General features: G+C 52.0%; 1 protein-coding gene across 2 annotated transcripts in view; it reads left to right on the top strand.

The window, feature by feature from the left end:
* Positions 1–18,018, top strand: part of USP25 (ubiquitin specific peptidase 25) — a 274,636-nt gene that overhangs the window by 252,244 nt on the left and 4,374 nt on the right. For both annotated transcript variants that reach the window (XM_075335070.1, XM_075335071.1), the window contains 2 exons: positions 4,771–4,894; positions 5,151–5,346. In XM_075335070.1, coding sequence (XP_075191185.1) covers positions 4,771–4,894; positions 5,151–5,346 — 320 coding nt within the window. The remainder of the gene's footprint in view (positions 1–4,770; positions 4,895–5,150; positions 5,347–18,018) is intronic.

Raw genomic sequence — 18,018 nt, 5'->3', positions numbered from 1 at the left:
ATGTTCTGGAGATAAGGGCAGTGTATCTTGCCCTAAAAGCGTTCCAGCCGTGGCTGGAAGGCAAACCGATCCGAATTCAGTCGGACAACTCCACAGCGGTGGCATACATCAACCACCAAGGCGGCACACGCAGTCGGCAAGCCTTCCAGGAAGTCCGGCGGATTCTGCTGTGGGCGGAAGCCACAGCATTCGCCATATCCGCAGTTCACATCCCGGGCGTAGAAAACTGGGAAGCAGACTTTCTCAGCCGCCAGGGCATGGACGCAGGGGAATGGTCCCTTCACCCGGACGTATTTCAAGAGATCTGCTGCCGCTGGGGGATGCCGGACGTCGACCTAATGGCGTCCTGGCACAACAACAAGGTCCCGGCATTCATGGCACGGTCTCAAGATCACAGAGCTCTGGCGGCAGACGCATTAGTTCAGGATTGGTCGCAGTTTCAACTGCCTTATGTGTTTCCTCCTCTGGCACTGTTGCCCAGAGTGTTACGCAAGATCAGGTCAGACTGCCGCCGCGCCATCCTCGTCGCTCCAGACTGGCCAAGGAGGTCATGGTACCCGGATCTGTGGCATCTCACGGTGGGTCAACCGTGGGCACTACCAGACCGACCAGACTTGCTGTCTCAAGGGCCGTTTTTCCATCTGAATTCTGCGGCCCTCAACCTGACTGTGTGGCCATTGAGTCCTGGATCCTAGCATCTTCAGGGTTATCTCAAGAGGTCATTGCCACTATGAGACAGGCCAGGAAACCAACGTCCGCCAAGATCTACCACAGGACGTGGAGAATATTCTTATCCTGGTGCGCTGATCAGGGTTTTACTCCCTGGCCATTTGCCTTGCCCACTTTTCTTTCCTTCCTTCAATCCGGATTGGAAAAGGGTTTGTCGCTCGGTTCTCTTAAGGGACAAGTCTCAGCGCTCTCTGTGTTTTTCCAGAAGCGCCTAGCCAGACTTCCAAAGGTGCGCACGTTCCTGCAGGGGGTTTGTCACATAGTTCCTCCTTACAAGCGTCCGTTAGAACCCTGGGATCTGAACAGGGTGCTGATGGCTCTTCAGAAACCACCTTTTGAGCCAATGAAGGATATTTCTCTTTCACGCCTTTCGCAGAAAGTGGTCTTCCTAGTAGCAGTCACATCACTTCGGAGAGTGTCTGAGCTAGCAGCGCTGTCATGCAAGGCTCCTTTCCTGGTGTTTCACCAGGACAAGGTGGTTCTGCGTCCGGTTCCGGAATTTCTCCCTAAGGTGGTATCCCCCTTTCATCTCAATCAGGATATCTCCTTACCTTCTCTTTGTCCACATCCAGTTCACCAATGTGAAAAGGATTTGCACTTGTTGGATCTGGTGAGAGCACTTAGACTCTACATTTCTCGTACGGCGCCCCTGCGCCGTTCTGATGCACTCTTTGTCCTTGTCGCTGGCCAGCGTAAAGGGTCACAGGCTTCCAAATCAACCCTGGCTCGGTGGATCAAGGAACCAATTCTCGAAGCCTACCGTTCCTCTGGGCTTCCGGTTCCCTCAGGGCTGAAGGCCCATTCTACCAGAGCCGTGGGTGCGTCCTGGGCTTTGCGGCACCAGGCTACGGCTCAGCAGGTGTGTCAGGCGGCTACCTGGTCGAGCCTGCACACTTTCACGAAACACTATCAGGTGCATACCTATGCTTCGGCAGATGCCAGCCTAGGTAGGCGAGTCCTTCAGGCGGCGGTTGCCCACCTGTAGGAAGGGGCCGTTTTACGGCTCTATTACGAGGTATTATTTTACCCACCCAGGGACTGCTTTTGGACGTCCCAATTGTCTGGGTCTCCCAATGGAGCGACAAAGAAGGGAATTTTGTTTACTTACCGTAAATTCCTTTTCTTCTAGCTCCAATTGGGAGACCCAGCACCCGCCCCTGTTCCCTTCGGGCTGTTGTTCTTTGTGTACACATGTTGTTCATGTTGAATGGTTTTCAGTTTTCCGAACTTCTTTCGGATTGAATTACTTTAGACCAAATTATAAGTTTCCTCCTTCCTGCTTTTGCACCAAAACTGAGGAGCCCGTGACTCACGGGGGGGGTGTATAGGCAGAAGGGGAGGGGCTTTACACTTTTAAGTGTAATACTTTGTGTGGCCTCCGGAGGCAGAAGCTATACACCCAATTGTCTGGGTCTCCCAATTGGAGCTAGAAGAAAAGGAATTTACGGTAAGTAAACAAAATTCCCTTCTTTTGCCGGAGCAAAAGACGTTGCAGGCAAAGTTCCATCCGGCCGCGGCATAGGCTAAATCTGCCGCATGCGGCAAAAACCGGACCGAACGCAAGCTATGCAAAAAAAAAAACCGCAACCGGCGGCAAAAAAAAAAAACTGTTGCGGTTTTTCTGCAGAGCGCCGTATTGTGCCGCAGAGCAAAAACCGGATGTGTGAAAGTAGCCGAACCCAAATTCTACACTATTCGCTACTCGCACGAACAGTACGGGATTCGGGTTACTTTGCGAGTTTGTCCCCATTGACTTACATTGCACACGCTATTCGGAACGAATACGCCAGTATTAGACGGTACTCGTTATGAGTATCGCAAGGACGAATAGTTAGGTACTCGCTCAACTCTACCAACACCACTTATGTAGGATACAGTCGTAGAGTCATGGCATCTTCTGTTACAAGAGGAACCGCTGGTTTGCTCTGACTCTAAGCAAAACTGGTTTCACCCACTGACGTCAAGCTGTGATCTTGACAACTTGAAACATTAAAGGACAAAGTGTGGGCTAGCTTGAAATTTTACACCAATTTCTGGCATTAAAGGCCGCTTTACACGCTACGATTTATCTGACGACATGTCGTCATGGTCACGGTTTCCGTGACGCACTTCCGGCATCGTTAGCGATGTAATTACGTGTGACACCTACGTGCGACTCCGAACGATTGCAAATAGGGTGAAAATCGTTGATGGTTGACACGTCGTTCAGTTTCAAAATATTGTTCGTCGTTTGGATCGCAGCAGACATATTGCTACGTTTGACACCCTGCAAACGACGAGCAACATCCACACGACCGCCTTGGTCAAACAATAAAAACCGACCTATGAGCGATCTCAGCAAATCGTAACAACGATCTGGGCGTGTCACATCGCTAACGAGATGGCTAGCGATATCATTGTGTGTAAAGCAGCCTTTATAATAATAAATTTGAGATATAGGGGACCTTACTTCCCTTCACTGAGCCCAAGGACATCGAAAAGAGACAATGAGGAGTAGGAATCAATAAACTTTGCGTTGCACAGCTCTGAAGCTTGATTCGTCTCAATTTTAAAGGGTTTTTTTCACAAATAGTTAATTTTGTAGTTGATTTTAATCAATAGATCTTGGAACAATAATTTTCAAAATTAAAAGCATTTTAAAAAAATGTTCCTGTGTTGAGATCTTATATAGGTGTCCCTTCAGCAGTATGTGCTGTGTAATGGCCGTGTCGGACTGTACAGGTACATGTAGTGAGTTTATACACGGCACTTCTGTGGTGGTGCTCAAGTAGGGTCCAAGACAGTCTTAAGTAGATGTAGAAACTTGGCACTCAAGATAAATGGGAATAGTGGTCATTTATTTATTTTTACAAGCACAGACGTTTCGGTCAAAGACCTTCATCCGTGTATGTGCAGGGGGTCCTCAGAAGGTATAGCAACTTGGCAACTGGCGTAGTCGGGTATGACACGGTGTCCAACTGTGGACATAGACAGCGGTGGACACCGCATCATACCTAGCTACGCCAGTTGCTATACCTTCTGAGGACCCCCTGCTTGCACACTGATAAAGGTCTTTGACCGAAACGTCTGTGCTTGTGCTGGTCCTACAACTACTTCTCAATAAAAGACCACTATTCACATTTATCTTGAGTGCCACGTTTTTGTACAGGGACATGGGCTGATCATGCCACATCTACTTGGCCGGGGAAGACACCACAGAGAGTCTACAGACAGGTCCAGACGGGGATCATAACTGATTCTTTCTGTGAGGTAAAACAAACATTTTCCTGCCTGTTTCTATAAAAAATGCTTTGCATGAAAGAAAGAGAATCATTTGGAATCCTATGACGTAATGTCTGTATAATCTCTTTTCCTTCCTCCCCGGCTGAGGAGACGTGGTATGGTCAGACACGGCCATTACACAGTACATAGCAGGGACACATATATAAGATTATCTCAGCACAGGAACTTTTTTTTTTTTTTTAACACATCCAATTGTGGACATTATTATTATTCCTTCATTGGTTAAAATGATCTTTGGTCAATTCTGTATTGAAAATTGAGACCTTGAGCAGAATGTTTACCCTGAAGATATTCAGCACAGGATTTGTTTCCATAAAAACAATACCAGCCTCGGAAAGTGTCCAACCTAGGTGATGCAGGTACGTCAGGTGTTGCGTATCCCACTTATCTGCGTAAGAAACATTGGAAATTAAGTAGAGTTGGTACAAATCAATTTGCGGTAGCCCAGTCCTTCAGACACATCGGCCATGAATCTGTGCCGGGAGACCCACCTCCTACCTCCCACATCCGCTCCTTTTGGCTCACATGTGCTTCAGGCCGCAACGATGAATCAAACTAATTAAAAGAAAAAAAGCGAATGTCGTCAATTAGGAGACAGTCCTCGGGGCTCCCATCCGGCGGCCAAGTAATAATGTTGTGGCTGATGGACCAGGTCGGCGAATTGATTGGCACCATCTTTAAAATTGAGGGAGAAGGGTTCTTTGAATTATAAATCAACCAGGCCCATTTAGCGGACATTCCCTGTGCCTTATCTCCTAGTTATGTGGAAGCTTTGCTGTACCTCATCTACGGCTACCAGTACAACAAGGATCTTCTCTCAAGAGGCCCGTACAGAGGACACGACGAGGAGCTGATTTCTCATTACCGAAGGGAGTGTTTTCTAGTAAGTAGAAAATGTGCTCGATTATGTAAAATCCAGGCTAATGACATATGATGAGCTGTAAAACGCGTGAGTCCAAAAAAATGAAACCCTATATTATGTATAGTAACTACACTAAACGCTGTTTGGCCTAAACGTTCCATAAATAGTTATTGGCAATGTGTCCCTGCGTCTAGGTACAGCGCTTCATATTTATACTTCTGTAATGTGGTACATTAGGTAGATTTACATATAAACCTTCATTTCTTGTGTCCTGTAGAAACTGAATGAGAAAGCTGCAATCTTGTTTGAGTCCGGAGACAGCGAAAAAGTTAATAATGGTCTGACTCTGATGAATGATCTCATTGTGCCATGTTTGCCCATGTTGTTGGCTGATGAAATGGAAGAAAAGGACATTATTGCTGTAGAAGACATGAGGAATCGCTGGTGTTCCTACCTGGGACAAGAAATGGAGCGTAAGTCTCTGTGGTGCATTACATGGTGACGCCTAAGGGTATGTGCCCACAATCAGGACTCACTGGGTCCCGGACGCAGCGGGTCCTCTTGACCTGCGGGTCCGCGAGTCTCCTCCGCAGGAGACCGCAGCTGCTCGTGCCCACAATCAGGACTCACTGGGTCCCGGACGCAGCGGGTCCTCCTGACCTGCGGGTCCGCGTGTCTCCTCCGCAGGAGACCGCAGCTGCTCGTGCCCACGATCAGGACACACTGGGTCCCGGACGCAGCGGGTCCGCGAGTCTCCTCCGCAGGAGACCGCAGCTCCTTGTACCCACAATCAGGGTTCAGTGCGCTGCAGTCTCTCGCTTCTGTTCTCCCTACGTTTGTCACATATGATTCCGCAGCAAAGAATCGACATGCTGCGGTCTGGAAAGCCGCACCGCGGGTCAGTGTTTGCGGCGGAAAAAAAAAGCACAGTGGGCACGAGATTTCAAGAAATCCCATCCACTATGCTTGTACTGTACAACAACGCTGCGGTTTGGACACAGCTGAAGCATGCTACATCCAAAACACTGCAAACACTGCTCGTGGGCACGTACCCTTAGAGGCGCTGGCCCTAACTATCTCAGATTAGGACGAGTCTTAGACATCCTGTATTCACAGTCTGAGTCCGCGCCATAACGCCTGGGCTGGTCGAGGTCATATATCAAGACGTTGCGTTCTGATGGTGGAAACCTGCAGCAATACGGGCATCACAGTCTACATTAGGACCGTGGATTTCAGAGGTGCTTAACTGACCTTATAAGTGTATTTATATACAGAATTATACAAATTTCACAAGTGTTAACTCATCAAGACAACCCCTTGTACGTATTGATATTGACTCACTTATCAGCTGATTGATGCAGCTACTATCGCTGCATAGAGATTTTGTGTTGCCCGCTCAATGCACACAATCTCTAAGCGGCCGCTACGGACGGGACAGAAAAATGAGCGTGCACGTGACCAAACACTCTGCACTTATTGATGCAGGGCTCCTGCAGAGTCAGTGCGGATGAGCAGGGCCCTGGAAGTCAATACAAGCAGTGCTTGCTTTGGGCTGTTGTTGCTCAAGCTAATGGTAGGTGCACTGCATGCTATGCTCATTAACCCTAGAATGCGCAACCATAGAACTCTACCATAGAAAACAAGTAACCTAGCAGACCTGCGAGGCCCCAAGGTATGCGTTCTAGGGTTAAGGGCACTGAGCATTTATCCATATTAAGGGTGTGGTGAAGACCCCTCATTTGCATGTGAAATAAAGGTTTTTCTGAAAATATAATAAAATTGATAACTGCCATTATCTATTTTCTAAGCACTAAGCCCCCTAGTGTGGGGTGACAGGTGCAAGCCCCCTAGTGTGGGGTGACAGGTGCAAGCCCCCTAGTGTGGGGTGACAGGTGCAAGCCCCCTAGTGTGGGGTGACAGGTGCAAGCCCCCTAGTGTGGGGTGACAGGTGCAAGCCCCCTAGTGTGGGGTGACAGGTGCAAGCCCCCTTGTGTGTGGGGTGATAGGTGCAAGCCCCCTTGTGTGTGGGGTGACAGGTGCAAGCCCCCTTGTGTGTGGGGTGACGAGTGCAAGCCCCCTTGTGTGGAGGGTGACGGGTGCAAGCCCCCTTGTGTGGATGGTGACAGGTGCAAGCCCCGCACCCTAGTGTGGGGGGACAGGTGCAAGTCCCCCCATGTTGAGTTTTGGGGTTGACAGATTCCCTTTAACATTATGAGCCATCTTACAACATAACAAAAAGATAACTAAATACTTATTATGTACAGCACAATTTATTAGGCGAGCGTCACCCACATAAGGAGGACCTGTCATTTGACTTAATTTGCCTGGTGTAAATTCCGCTGTTTTCCGGAATCTGGGGCTTTTTCTTTTGTTCCTGCACCTCTCCGTTTCTGATATGTGGCTTAGGGTATGTGCGCACGTTGCTTTTTACCTGCTTTTTACCTGCTTTTTTGCTGCTTTTTCTTCTGCGCTGTTTAATGCCAAAATGGATGTGTTCTTCTATTCAAGCAAAGTCTATGGGAATTTGGGTTTCTTGTTCACACTATGTTGTTCAAAATGCTGCCTTTTTGAGGCAGAACTTTGGTCAAAAACTCAGCTTTTCAAAGAAGCAACATGTCAATTGTTTTTGCCATTTGGGTTTTGCACTGCAAAGCTGAGTTTTTGACCAAAGTTCTGCCACAAAAAGGCAGCATTTTGAACAACATAGTGTGAACAAGAAACCCAAATTCCCATAGACTTTGCTTGAATAGAAGAACACATCCATTTTGGCATTAAACAGCGCAGAAGAAAAAGCAGCAAAAAAGCAGGTAAAAAGCAGGTAAAAAGCAACGTGCGCACATACCCTCACACTTCTACGTAGGGCTATGTGCACACATTGCTTTTTTCTTTATCGTTCCTATGGGAGACCCAGACATTGGGTTTATCTTCTGCCTCCGGAGGACACACAAAGTACTACACTAAAAAGTGTAGCTCCTCCCTCTGAGCATATACACCCCCTGGATAACCAAATATAGCCAGTTCAATGTTTTGTGTTCAGGAGGCACACATCCACACATGCATTCTCATCTGATTTTTGATTTTTGGAAAGCGTTTGAAGAAAAGCGGGTCCAAGCCTGGACTCCCGGCATGTCCCTTCTCACCCCACTGTGTCGGCGGTGTTGTTAAGGTTGATTTCAGGGCTGGAGCCTTACATGCCGCGCTCCTTCACCATCCCTCGGGCTCTGGCTTGAAGTGGGAGCCAGCACGGTTCTCCCTGCCTTGCAGGAGACCGGTCTCCATCCGCAGCCCTTCAGGATCCTGCCGGACGGAGCACTCATCCCCAGGGACTTGAAACCCTGCGTCTCACAAGCTAAGTATCTGAGATGTTATTTTCGGGGGGTCCCTTGTACTTTATTGTTGGGGAGAGTGGGCTGTGTATCTGTTCTGACATTTCCGGCCGGTTCTCTGGTTTTCACCTGAGAATCGCGCCGATGGTGCCTGCGCGTCGGCCGCATCGCTTAAATTTAGGCCCTGGCTTCGCCTGAGGCCTAGTTTCGATTTCACTGCCCCTGCATGTCAATCATGCAGAGGTCCAGTGCGGCTCCGCCCAGCGGCCGTTCGGTACAGGGGAGGGACACTCCTCTCTGAGTAAATGTCCCCTCCCCTGTAAATCTCCTTGGCCCTCCAGATCCCGCTCTCAGAGTAGGCCCCGCCCCCTCTCCTCGCTCCGGCGCCATTTTATCAGCGTTCTCACAGCGATCGGCGCTGGCTGCAGCATCTCTGCTAATCTGTTTGGGGGTCCGGTCTGTGGGATCTGGAGGGCACACAAACGGTCTGGTAAGCCACAACCTCCGGTTGTGGACCTGCTTATATACTCTCTGGGGGTCATTCTGGCTCAGAGCCCCCACTTCAGCAGCATGTCTCACACGAGGAGCAAGGCTGTACGCAATATGCACTGCATGTAAGCTCGTGCTGCCTGAACCGAGCACATATCCACATTGTGATGCCTGCTCTAACCTGGCAATGCCTCAGCCTGGTATCGCAACCACAGTGGTCCCTCCGGCTGCTCCGGCTCCGGTGGCTGAACCCCCGGCTTGGGTAGAATCCTTCTCTAGGTCAATCTCCCAGTCTTTTGCCGACTCAATGGGACAGCTGTCCCGGACTTTGCTGACCATGCATCAGCCCCCTTCCCAGGGCGCCTCTGCTGCTAGGGCTCTCTCAGCGGAGCTCACAGAGGATTCTTCATCTGGTCCCAGACCCCGTCCTCCTAAAAGGAGACGCAGGGACACCTCTCCTTCTTCGTCCCGTGGCTCTGATTCACGAGCTGACTCGCAGGACGAGGAGGATGCCTTTACTGGGGGCTCGGACGCTACCTCCATGTGCCCCATTGATCTGTCCGAAAGTGACGCCGATGTTAGTGATTTGATTGCGTCCATTAATTCTGTACTGGACCTCAATCCGCCAGTATCAGAGGAGCAACCCTCTCTGGCAGAAAAGCACCAGTTTACCTTGCCTAAGAGGACAAGGAGTGTGTTCTTTAACCACTCCAGTTTTCAGGCCACTGTGACCAAGCCTAGGGCCTGTCCTGACAAACGCTTCCCAAAGCGTGGTTCTGATGACCGTTTTCCCTTTCCACCTGAGGTGGTCAAGGAGTGGGCTCATTCACCAAAGGTAGACCATCCGGTGTCTAGACTCTCAGCCCAGGCCGTTGTATCAGTGGCTGATGGCACCTCTCTTAAGGATGCCACTGACCGCCAGGTTGATCTTCTGGCCAAATCTGTATATGAGGCGGCTGGGGCCTCGTTCTCCCCATCTTTTGCAGCAGTGTGGGCTCTCAAGGCCATCTCTGCTTCTCTGGAGGAGATGCATTCCCTCTCCAGGGAATCTATGCCCGAAATGGTTGCCTTAACGTCCCAAGATTCAGCTTTTTCATCCTATGCCATGTCTGCCATGCTGGAGGCTTCTCACCGCACTGCGGTGGCTTCGGCTAATTCCCTCGCTATCCGCAGGATCTTGTGGCTTCGAGAGTGGAAGGCAGATGCTTCTTCAAAGAAGTACCTTGCTGGGCTCCCTTTTGCTGGATCCAGGCTATTCGGCGAACAACTGGATGAAATTATTAAGGAAGCTACTGGCGGGAAGAGTACTTCCATGCCACAGACTAAAACCAGGAAACCTGCCCAGGGTAGGAACCAGTCGAGGTTTCGTTCCTTTCGTTCCTCCAACTGGTCATCCTCTAAGCCCTCGGCCTCGTCCACTAACTCAGCCAAGGACCAAAAGCCCAACTGGCGCACAAAGCCGCGTCCTCAGAAGACCGCAGGAGCTGCTGCCACTAAGGCAGCCTCCTCTTGACTATCTGGCCGCGCCAGCAACGTCCTTGGTCGGTGGCAGGCTCTCCCACTTTGGCGACGTGTGGTTTCAACACGTCTCCGATCAGTGGGTGCGGGATATCATCTCCAACGGCTACAGGATCGAATTCTCTTCCAGCCCGCCAAACAGATTTTTTCTGTCAACTCCCCCCTGCTCCAAGGCCGCCGCCTTCTCTCAGGCCGTGGCATCCTTGCAGGCCAACGGAGTAATTGTACCGGTTCCCGCTCGGGAACGGTTCAGAGGTTTCTACTCAAATCTCTTCCTAGTCCCCAAAAAGGACGGTTCCTTCCGGCCCATCCTGGATCTCAAGCTTCTCAACAAGCATGTTCAGGTGCGGCATTTTCGCATGGAGTCTCTGCGATCAGTCATTGCCTCAATGACCCAAGGAGATTTCCTGGCATCCATCGACATCAGAGACGCCTATCTGCATGTGCCAATTGCAGTTTCATACCAGCGTTGGCTACGTTTTGCAATCTGAGAGGAACATTTCCAATTCGTGGCTCTCCCCTTCGGGTTAGCCACGGCCCCTCGTGTATTCACCAAGGTCATGGCAGCAGTGGTTGCGGTTCTGCACCTCCAGGGGTTGGCAGTGATTCCTTACCTGGACGACCTTCTAGTCAAGGCGTCATCCAGCGCAGACTGTCAGCGGAGTGTCTCGCTCACTCTCGCCACTCCAGTCCAATTCGGGTGGCTTGTCAATCTGCCCAAATCCACTCTGACTCTGACCCAGAAGCTCACGTACCTAGGGATGCAATTCGAGACTCTACCGGCACTTGTGAAGCTGCCCTTAGTCAAACAGCAGTCCCTCCATCTGGCGGTGCGCTCTTTGCGGAGGCCCCGCCGTCATTCCATCAGACACCTAATGCAGGTGCTGGGTCAGATGGTGGCGTCAATGGAGGCGGTTCCCTTTGCCCAGTTCTATCTGCGTCCTCTGCAGCTGGACATTCTCCGCTGTTGGGACAGGCGGACTTCCTCCTTGCACAGGTTAGTGGCTTTGTCGCCACAGACCAGGGGCTCCCTTCAGTGGTGGCTTCGGCCCCTCTCTCTGTCTCAGGGACGCTCCTTCCTGGCCCTGTCCTGGGTGATCCTCACCACGGATGCCAGTCTATCCGGCTGGGGAGCGGTATTTCTCCACCACAGAGCGCAGGGCACTTGGACTCCGTCCGAATCAGCCCTCTCGATCAATGTGCTGGAAACCAGAGCTGTGCTTCTAGCTCTTAGCCTTTCACCACCTGTTGGCGGGCAAGCACATCCGGGTCCAGTCAGACAACGCGACAGCGGTTGCCTACATCAATCACCAGGGCGGGACACGCAGCCGCCTGGCAATGTTGGAGGTTCAACGCATCCTTCAATGGACGGAGGACTCCAAGTCCACCATATCCGCAGTCCACATCCCAGGCGTGGAAAACTGGGAAGCAGATTATCTCAGCCGTCAAACCGTGGACAACGGCGAGTGGTCCCTGCATCCGGCAGTGTTTCGGTCAATCTGCCGCAAGTGGGCCACTCCGGAAGTGGATCTAATGGCATCCCGGCACAACAACAAGGTTCCGGTTCCTACGATCCTCAGGCCTTGGCAGCGGACGCTCTGGTTCAAGATTGGTCCCAGTTTCGTCTGTCCTACGTGTTTCCCCCTCTAGCTCTCTTGCCCAAAGTCCTGCGCAAGATCAGAATGGAGGGCCGTCGGGTCATCCTCATTGCTCCGGACTGGCCCAGGCGAGCTTGGTACCCAGACCTGCTCCATCTGTCCGTAGAGGTGCCGTGGCATCTCCCGGACCGTCCAGACCTTCTCTCACAAGGTCCGTTTTTCCGCCAGAATTCTGCGGCTCTCAGATTGACGGCGTGGCTCTTGAGTCCTGGATCTTGACGGCTTCTGGTATTCCTCCAGAAGTCATCTCCACTATGACTCGGGCTCGGAAGTCTTCCTCGGCTAAAATCTATCACAGGACCTGGAGAATTTTCCTGTCCTGGTGTCTTTCTTCCGGCCATGCTCCTTGGCCTTTTTCCTTGCCGACCCTTCTGTCCTTTCTACAGTCCGGTCTGCAGCTAGGACTATCCCTCAATTCACTCAAGGGACAAGTCTCGGCTCTGTCAGTTTTGTTCCAGCGGCGTATCGCCCGGCTGGCTCAGGTGCGCACCTTCATGCAGGGCGCATCTCACATCATTCCGCCTTACCGGCGGCCTTTGGATCCCTGGGACCTCAATCTGGTCCTCACGGCTTTGCAGAAACCCCCCTTTGAGCCTCTTAGGGAGGTTTCTTTGTCTCGTCTTTCACAGAAAGTGGTCTTTCTAGTGGCCATAACTTCCCTCAGGAGAGTCTCTGATTTGGCTGCGCTCTCTTCGGAGTCACCTTTTTGGTTTTTCATCAAGACAAGGTGGTTCTCCGTCCGACTCCGGACTTTCTCCCTAAGGTGGTTTCTCCTTTCCACCTTAACCAGGACATTTCCCTGCCTTCCTTTTGTCCGGTTCCTGTTCATCGCTTTGAAAAAGCGTTGCATACTCTGGATCTGGTGCGGGTACTCTGGATCTATGTGTCTCGCACTGCTGTTCTTAGGCGGTGCACCTCTCTTTGTGTGCTGACCACAGGTCGGCGTAAGGGCCTCTCGGCTTCTAAGCCGACCTTAGCTCGTTGGATTAGGTCGGCCATTTCCGATGCCTACCAGTGTACTCAGGTGCCACCCCCGCCGGGGATCAAGGCACACTCGACCAGAGCTGTCGGTGCCTCTTGGGCTCAGGCACCAGGCTACGGCTCAGCAGGTCTGTCAGGCTGCCACTTGGACTAGTCTGCATACCTTTTCGAAGCACTACCAAGTGCATGCTCATGCTTCGGCAGATGCGAGCTTGGGCAGACGCATCCTACAGGCGGCTGTCGCCCATTTGTGAAGTTAGGTTTCGCCTACTTCTCAGTTTTCTGTTTATTCCCACCCAGGGACAGCTTTGAGAAGTCCCAATGTCTGGGTCTCCCATAGGAACAATAAAGAAAAAGAGAATTTCTTTGTCGCTCCATTGGGAGACCCAGACAATTGGGTGTATAGCTATTGCCTCTGGAGGCCACACAAAGTATTACACTTAAAAGTGTAAGGCCCCTCCCCTTCTGGCTATACACCCCCAGTGGGATCACTGGCTCACCAGTTTTGTGCTTTGTGCGAAGGAGGCAACACATCCACGCATAGCTCCACTTTTTAGTCAGCAGCAGCTGCTGACTATGTCGGATGGAAGAAAAGAGGACACATATAGTGTCCCCAGCATGCTCCCTTCTCACCCCACTGTATGTCGGAGGTGTTTGTAAGGTTGAGGTACCCATTGCGGGTACGGCGGCAGGAGCCCACATGCTGATTCCTTCCCCATCCCTTTTTACAGGGCTCTGGGTGAAGTGGGATTTACCGGTCTCCAGGCACTGAGACCGTGCTCCATCTACAGCCCCTGGAGAAGATGCTGGATGGAGCGGAGTACATCAGGGACATGGCCCTGCTTCCTCAAGGTACTCTGTGTCCCCGTGCATTTGGCGCTCACACCGCAGCATGCTGGGTGTTGTAGTGCGCCGGGGGACATCAGCGCTGCGGCGCCTGTGCCATGGCCTCATTCAGCTTCGCTGAAGCAGGCTCACTTATGGGAACTGGTCGCGCCGGCCGCTGGGACTGCGGCGCGGCTGGCACTTGTAGTGCGCCGGGGACTTCAGCGCGGCCTGCGCTTTTACGGCGGCCGCGCTGATAACTAGAGTCCCCGGCTTTTGCGGCCTGCTTCCGTTCGTTCCCGCCCCCAGACCTGCCAGTCAGGAGAGGGGCGGGACGCTGGCCACTTCCAGGAATCGGTCGCGCCGGCCGCTGGCAGCGGCGCGGCTGGCACTTGTGGTGCGCCGGGGACTTCAGCGCGGCCCGCGCTTTTACGGCGGCCGCGCTGATAACTAGAGTCCCCGGCTTTTGCGGCCTGCTTCCGTTCGTTCCCGCCCCCAGACCTGCCAGTCAGGAGAGGGGCGGGACGCTGGCCACTTCTATGAATCGGTCGCGCCGGCCGCTGGAACTGCGGCGCGGCTGGCACTTGTGGTGCGCCGGGGACTTCAGCGCGGCCCGCGCTTTTACGGCGGCCGCGCTGTTAACTCGAGTCCCCGGCTTCTGGGCCTAGTCTCCCTTCGTTACCGCCCACAGCCCTGACAGTCAGGGTAGGGGCGTGACGCTGCATAGAGCAGCGCTGAGAGCTGGAGTATGTTTTGCATACTCCACCCCTCTCACTGTGTGCACTGTGAATCCGGATTCCCGCACTTTCTCAGGCACGCCCACGGCTTCCTTCTCTACAAGGACGCTGGCAGCCATTAGTGTCAGTTTCTGTACGATACAGAGATAAGTGTGGAAGACCCTGGCATTCTGATAGTCACACAATCGCTGTAACAGGCGTTAAGCAGCACCTGTGGTGCTAACCCCACTAGTGCAGAAGTGCACTTATAGATATGCTTGTACTATATACATTGCACTGTTTGGTCGCACGTTGTATATACCCTCCTGGATTATGCGGAGGAGTTATCAGCATATTCTCTGTGTAAAACAAAGGTGCAGAACCACATGTTTTTCTATACAGCTGGTACAGCATGTACGGCTATACGGCCGGCAGGTTACATAGACTCCCATTATATGCACTAATGGCCAGGGGATGAGGACGGTGTCTGCAGTATTTACTGACAGTTTTTCTGAGACTATGGCTATGATACTAGAAGCCTAGCAGTCCGGACATGTCTCTCACAATATGGGCACTGTTGAATCATTGATCCATGGCCCCCCTCAGTGTGAATAACTAACAGCTCCGGGAATGTCACACGCATCCCAGAGTCACGGCTCTGCACGGACGTCAGTCCCAGACAGCCTAAGTGGGCTCGCTATGAGCGGCCTCGGTTTCATCAGGGTCCTAACAGAAGGACTCGCTGTGTAATGAGGCGGAAGTAGCGGCTCAGGATTCTGATCCTGAGACCGCTCTCAATCTGGATACACCTGATTGTGACGCCATAGTAAATAATCTTATAGCGTCCATCTATAGAATGTGGGTTATTTCTCACAGCTCCTCCAGTGGAGGAGTCAGCTTCACGTATTTTTCTGGACCACTCTGCCTTCAGAGAGGCAGTCCAGGAACACCACGCTTATCCAGATATGCGCTTCTCCAAACGGCTTAGGATACACGTTATCCCTGTCCCCTGACTTGGTCAAGGACTGGACCCAATGTCCCGAGCGGCATCCTCCAATCTCCAGGCTTGTAGCTAGATCCATAGTTGCAGTGGGAGATGGAACTGCAAACTCAAAGATGCCACTGACAGACAGATGGATCTCTGGTCGAAAGCCATCTATGAGGCTGTCGGCGTTGGCTCCGGCATTCTCTCCCTTGGGGCACTCCAAGCTATTTCAGCTTGTCTTACACAGATTGACACGGTTACACGTACATCTGTGCCGCAGGTGGCATCCTTAACCTCTCAAATGTCTGCATTTGTTTCTTACGCGATTCAGGTTGTCCTGGACTCTGCGAACCGTGCGGCGGTAGCCTCCGCTACTCCGTGTTTTTAAGCAGAGCCTGGTCTGCTCGTTAAGTGAATGGAAGGCAGATCTGCTTCCAAAAAAGGTTGCCTAACCAGTTGCCTTTTTCTGCTGACCGACTGTTTGGTGAGCGTTGGATGTAACCATTAAACAGTCCAGGGGTAAGGATTCATCCTTTCCTCAGCCCGGACACAACAAACCCCAACAGAGCAAGAGGCAGTCGGGGTTTTCGGCCTTTTCGAGGCTCGGGCAGGTCCCATTTTTCCTCGTCCAATGTGGACTCAAAAGGATCAGAGGAGCTAAGATTCTTAGCGGGCTCAGTCTCGCCCAAAAAAGCGACAGTCTGAAAACCCGCTTCCAAGGCGGCTTCCTCATGACTTGCGGCCTCGGTCGGTAGCAGGCTCTCCCGCCTTGGCGATATTTAGCTGCCATAGGTCAATGACCATTGAGTGTGAGACATTCTGTCTCACGGGTACAGGATAGAGCTCACTTCTCGTCCCCCAACTCGATTCTTCAGAATTTCTCCACCTCCCGGCCGGGCCGCTGCTCTTCTGCAAACAGGGTGCACTCTATAGGCAGAAAGAGTGATGACCCCCGTTCCTCTTCAGGAACAAGGTCACGGTTTACCCCAAATTCTTTGCGGTACCTATAACAACGGGCCGTTCCGTCCCGTTCTGGATCTAAAAATGCTCAGCAAGCTCGTGGACACCAGGCGGTTCCGGATGGAATCCCTCCGCCATGTCATCGCCTCAAGGTCCCAAGGATATTTCCTAGCATCGTTAGGCATCAAGGATGCTTATCCACACGTGCCGATTGATCCAGAGCACTAGCGTTTCTACGCTTCGTTATAGGAGACGAACACCTTCTGTTCGTAGCTCTACCTTCCGGCTAGCGACAGTCCAACTGGTCTTCGCCAAGGTCAGGGCAGCAGTAGTCACAGTCCTGCACTCTCAGGGTCACTCTGTGATCCCGTATTTAGACGATCTTCTTGTCATGGCACTCTCTTAGGAAACATGCCAACACTGCCCGAACGTTGCGCTGGAGACTCTCTAGAGTTTTGGGTGGATCATCAACTTTTTAAAGTCAGATCCGACCCCGACCCTATCGATAACATATCTAGGCATAGAGTTTCTTACTCTCTCAGCGATAGTGAAGCTGCCGCTAGACAAACAGCATTCACTACGGGCTGCAAGCTCTTCTTTAAGAACCAGTCGCACACATTGAGACGCCTCATGCACTTCCTACGTAAGATGGTAGCAATGGAGGCAGTTCCTTTCGCGCAGTTTTACTGCGTCCACTACAATGGGACATTCTCCGCCAATGGGACAAGGAGTCGACGTCCCTCAACAGAGTCGTCGTTCTTTCTCAGGCGGCCAAGGAATCTCTACGGTGGTGGCTTCTTCTCACCTCTTGGTCAAAAAGAAGGTCCTTCCTATCCCCGTCCTGGGCGATAGTTACGACAGACGCGAGTCTATCAGGGTGGGGAGCAGTTTTTCTCCACTACAGCGCTCAGGGTACGTGGACTCAGCAAGAGTCCACTCTTCAGATCAATGTTCTTGAACACAGAGCAGTGTATCTTGCCCTACAAACCTTCCAACAGCGGCTGGAAAGCAAGCATATCCGACTTCAGTCGGACAGCTCCACAGCGGTGGCATACATCAACCACCAAGGAAGAACGCGCAACCGGCAAGCCTTCCAGGAAGTCCGGCAGGTTCTGATGTGGGTGGATGACACGGCATCCACCATATCCACAATTCACATCCCAAGTGTGGAAACTAGGAAGCTGACTTCCTAAGTCGCTGAGGTGTGGCCGAAAGAGTATGGTCTCCTCACCCGGACGGGTTTCAGGAGATCTGGCGCCGCTGACAGAGGCCGGACGTCGATCTAATGGCGTCACGGCACAACAACAATGTGCCAGCTTCATGGCACGGTTTCACAATCATCGAGCTCTGGCGGCAAACGCCTTAGTTCAGCATTGGTCGCAGTTCCAGCTCCCTTAGGTGCCTTCTCTGGCATTGTTGCCCAGAGTACTGCGCTAGATCAAGACCGACTGCGGCCGCGCCATCCTCGTCGCTACAAATTGGCCGAGGATGTTGTGGTACTCGGTTCTGTGGTGCCTCACGGTAGGCTAACCGGGGGCACTACCAGACCAATCAGACTGGCTGTCTCAAGGGCCATTCTTCCATTTGAATTCTACGGCCCTCAACCGGATGGTGTGGCATTGAGTCCTGGAACCTAGTGTCGTCAGGATTACCTCTGGACGTGGTTGCCACCATGAGACAGGCTAGC

Source organism: Anomaloglossus baeobatrachus, chromosome 2, assembly GCF_048569485.1.
Source record: "Anomaloglossus baeobatrachus isolate aAnoBae1 chromosome 2, aAnoBae1.hap1, whole genome shotgun sequence".
Classification (NCBI taxonomy): Eukaryota; Metazoa; Chordata; class Amphibia; order Anura; family Aromobatidae; genus Anomaloglossus; species Anomaloglossus baeobatrachus.
The sequence above is the reverse complement of the archived record's forward strand: the minus strand, read 5'-3'. Positions and strand labels throughout refer to the sequence as shown.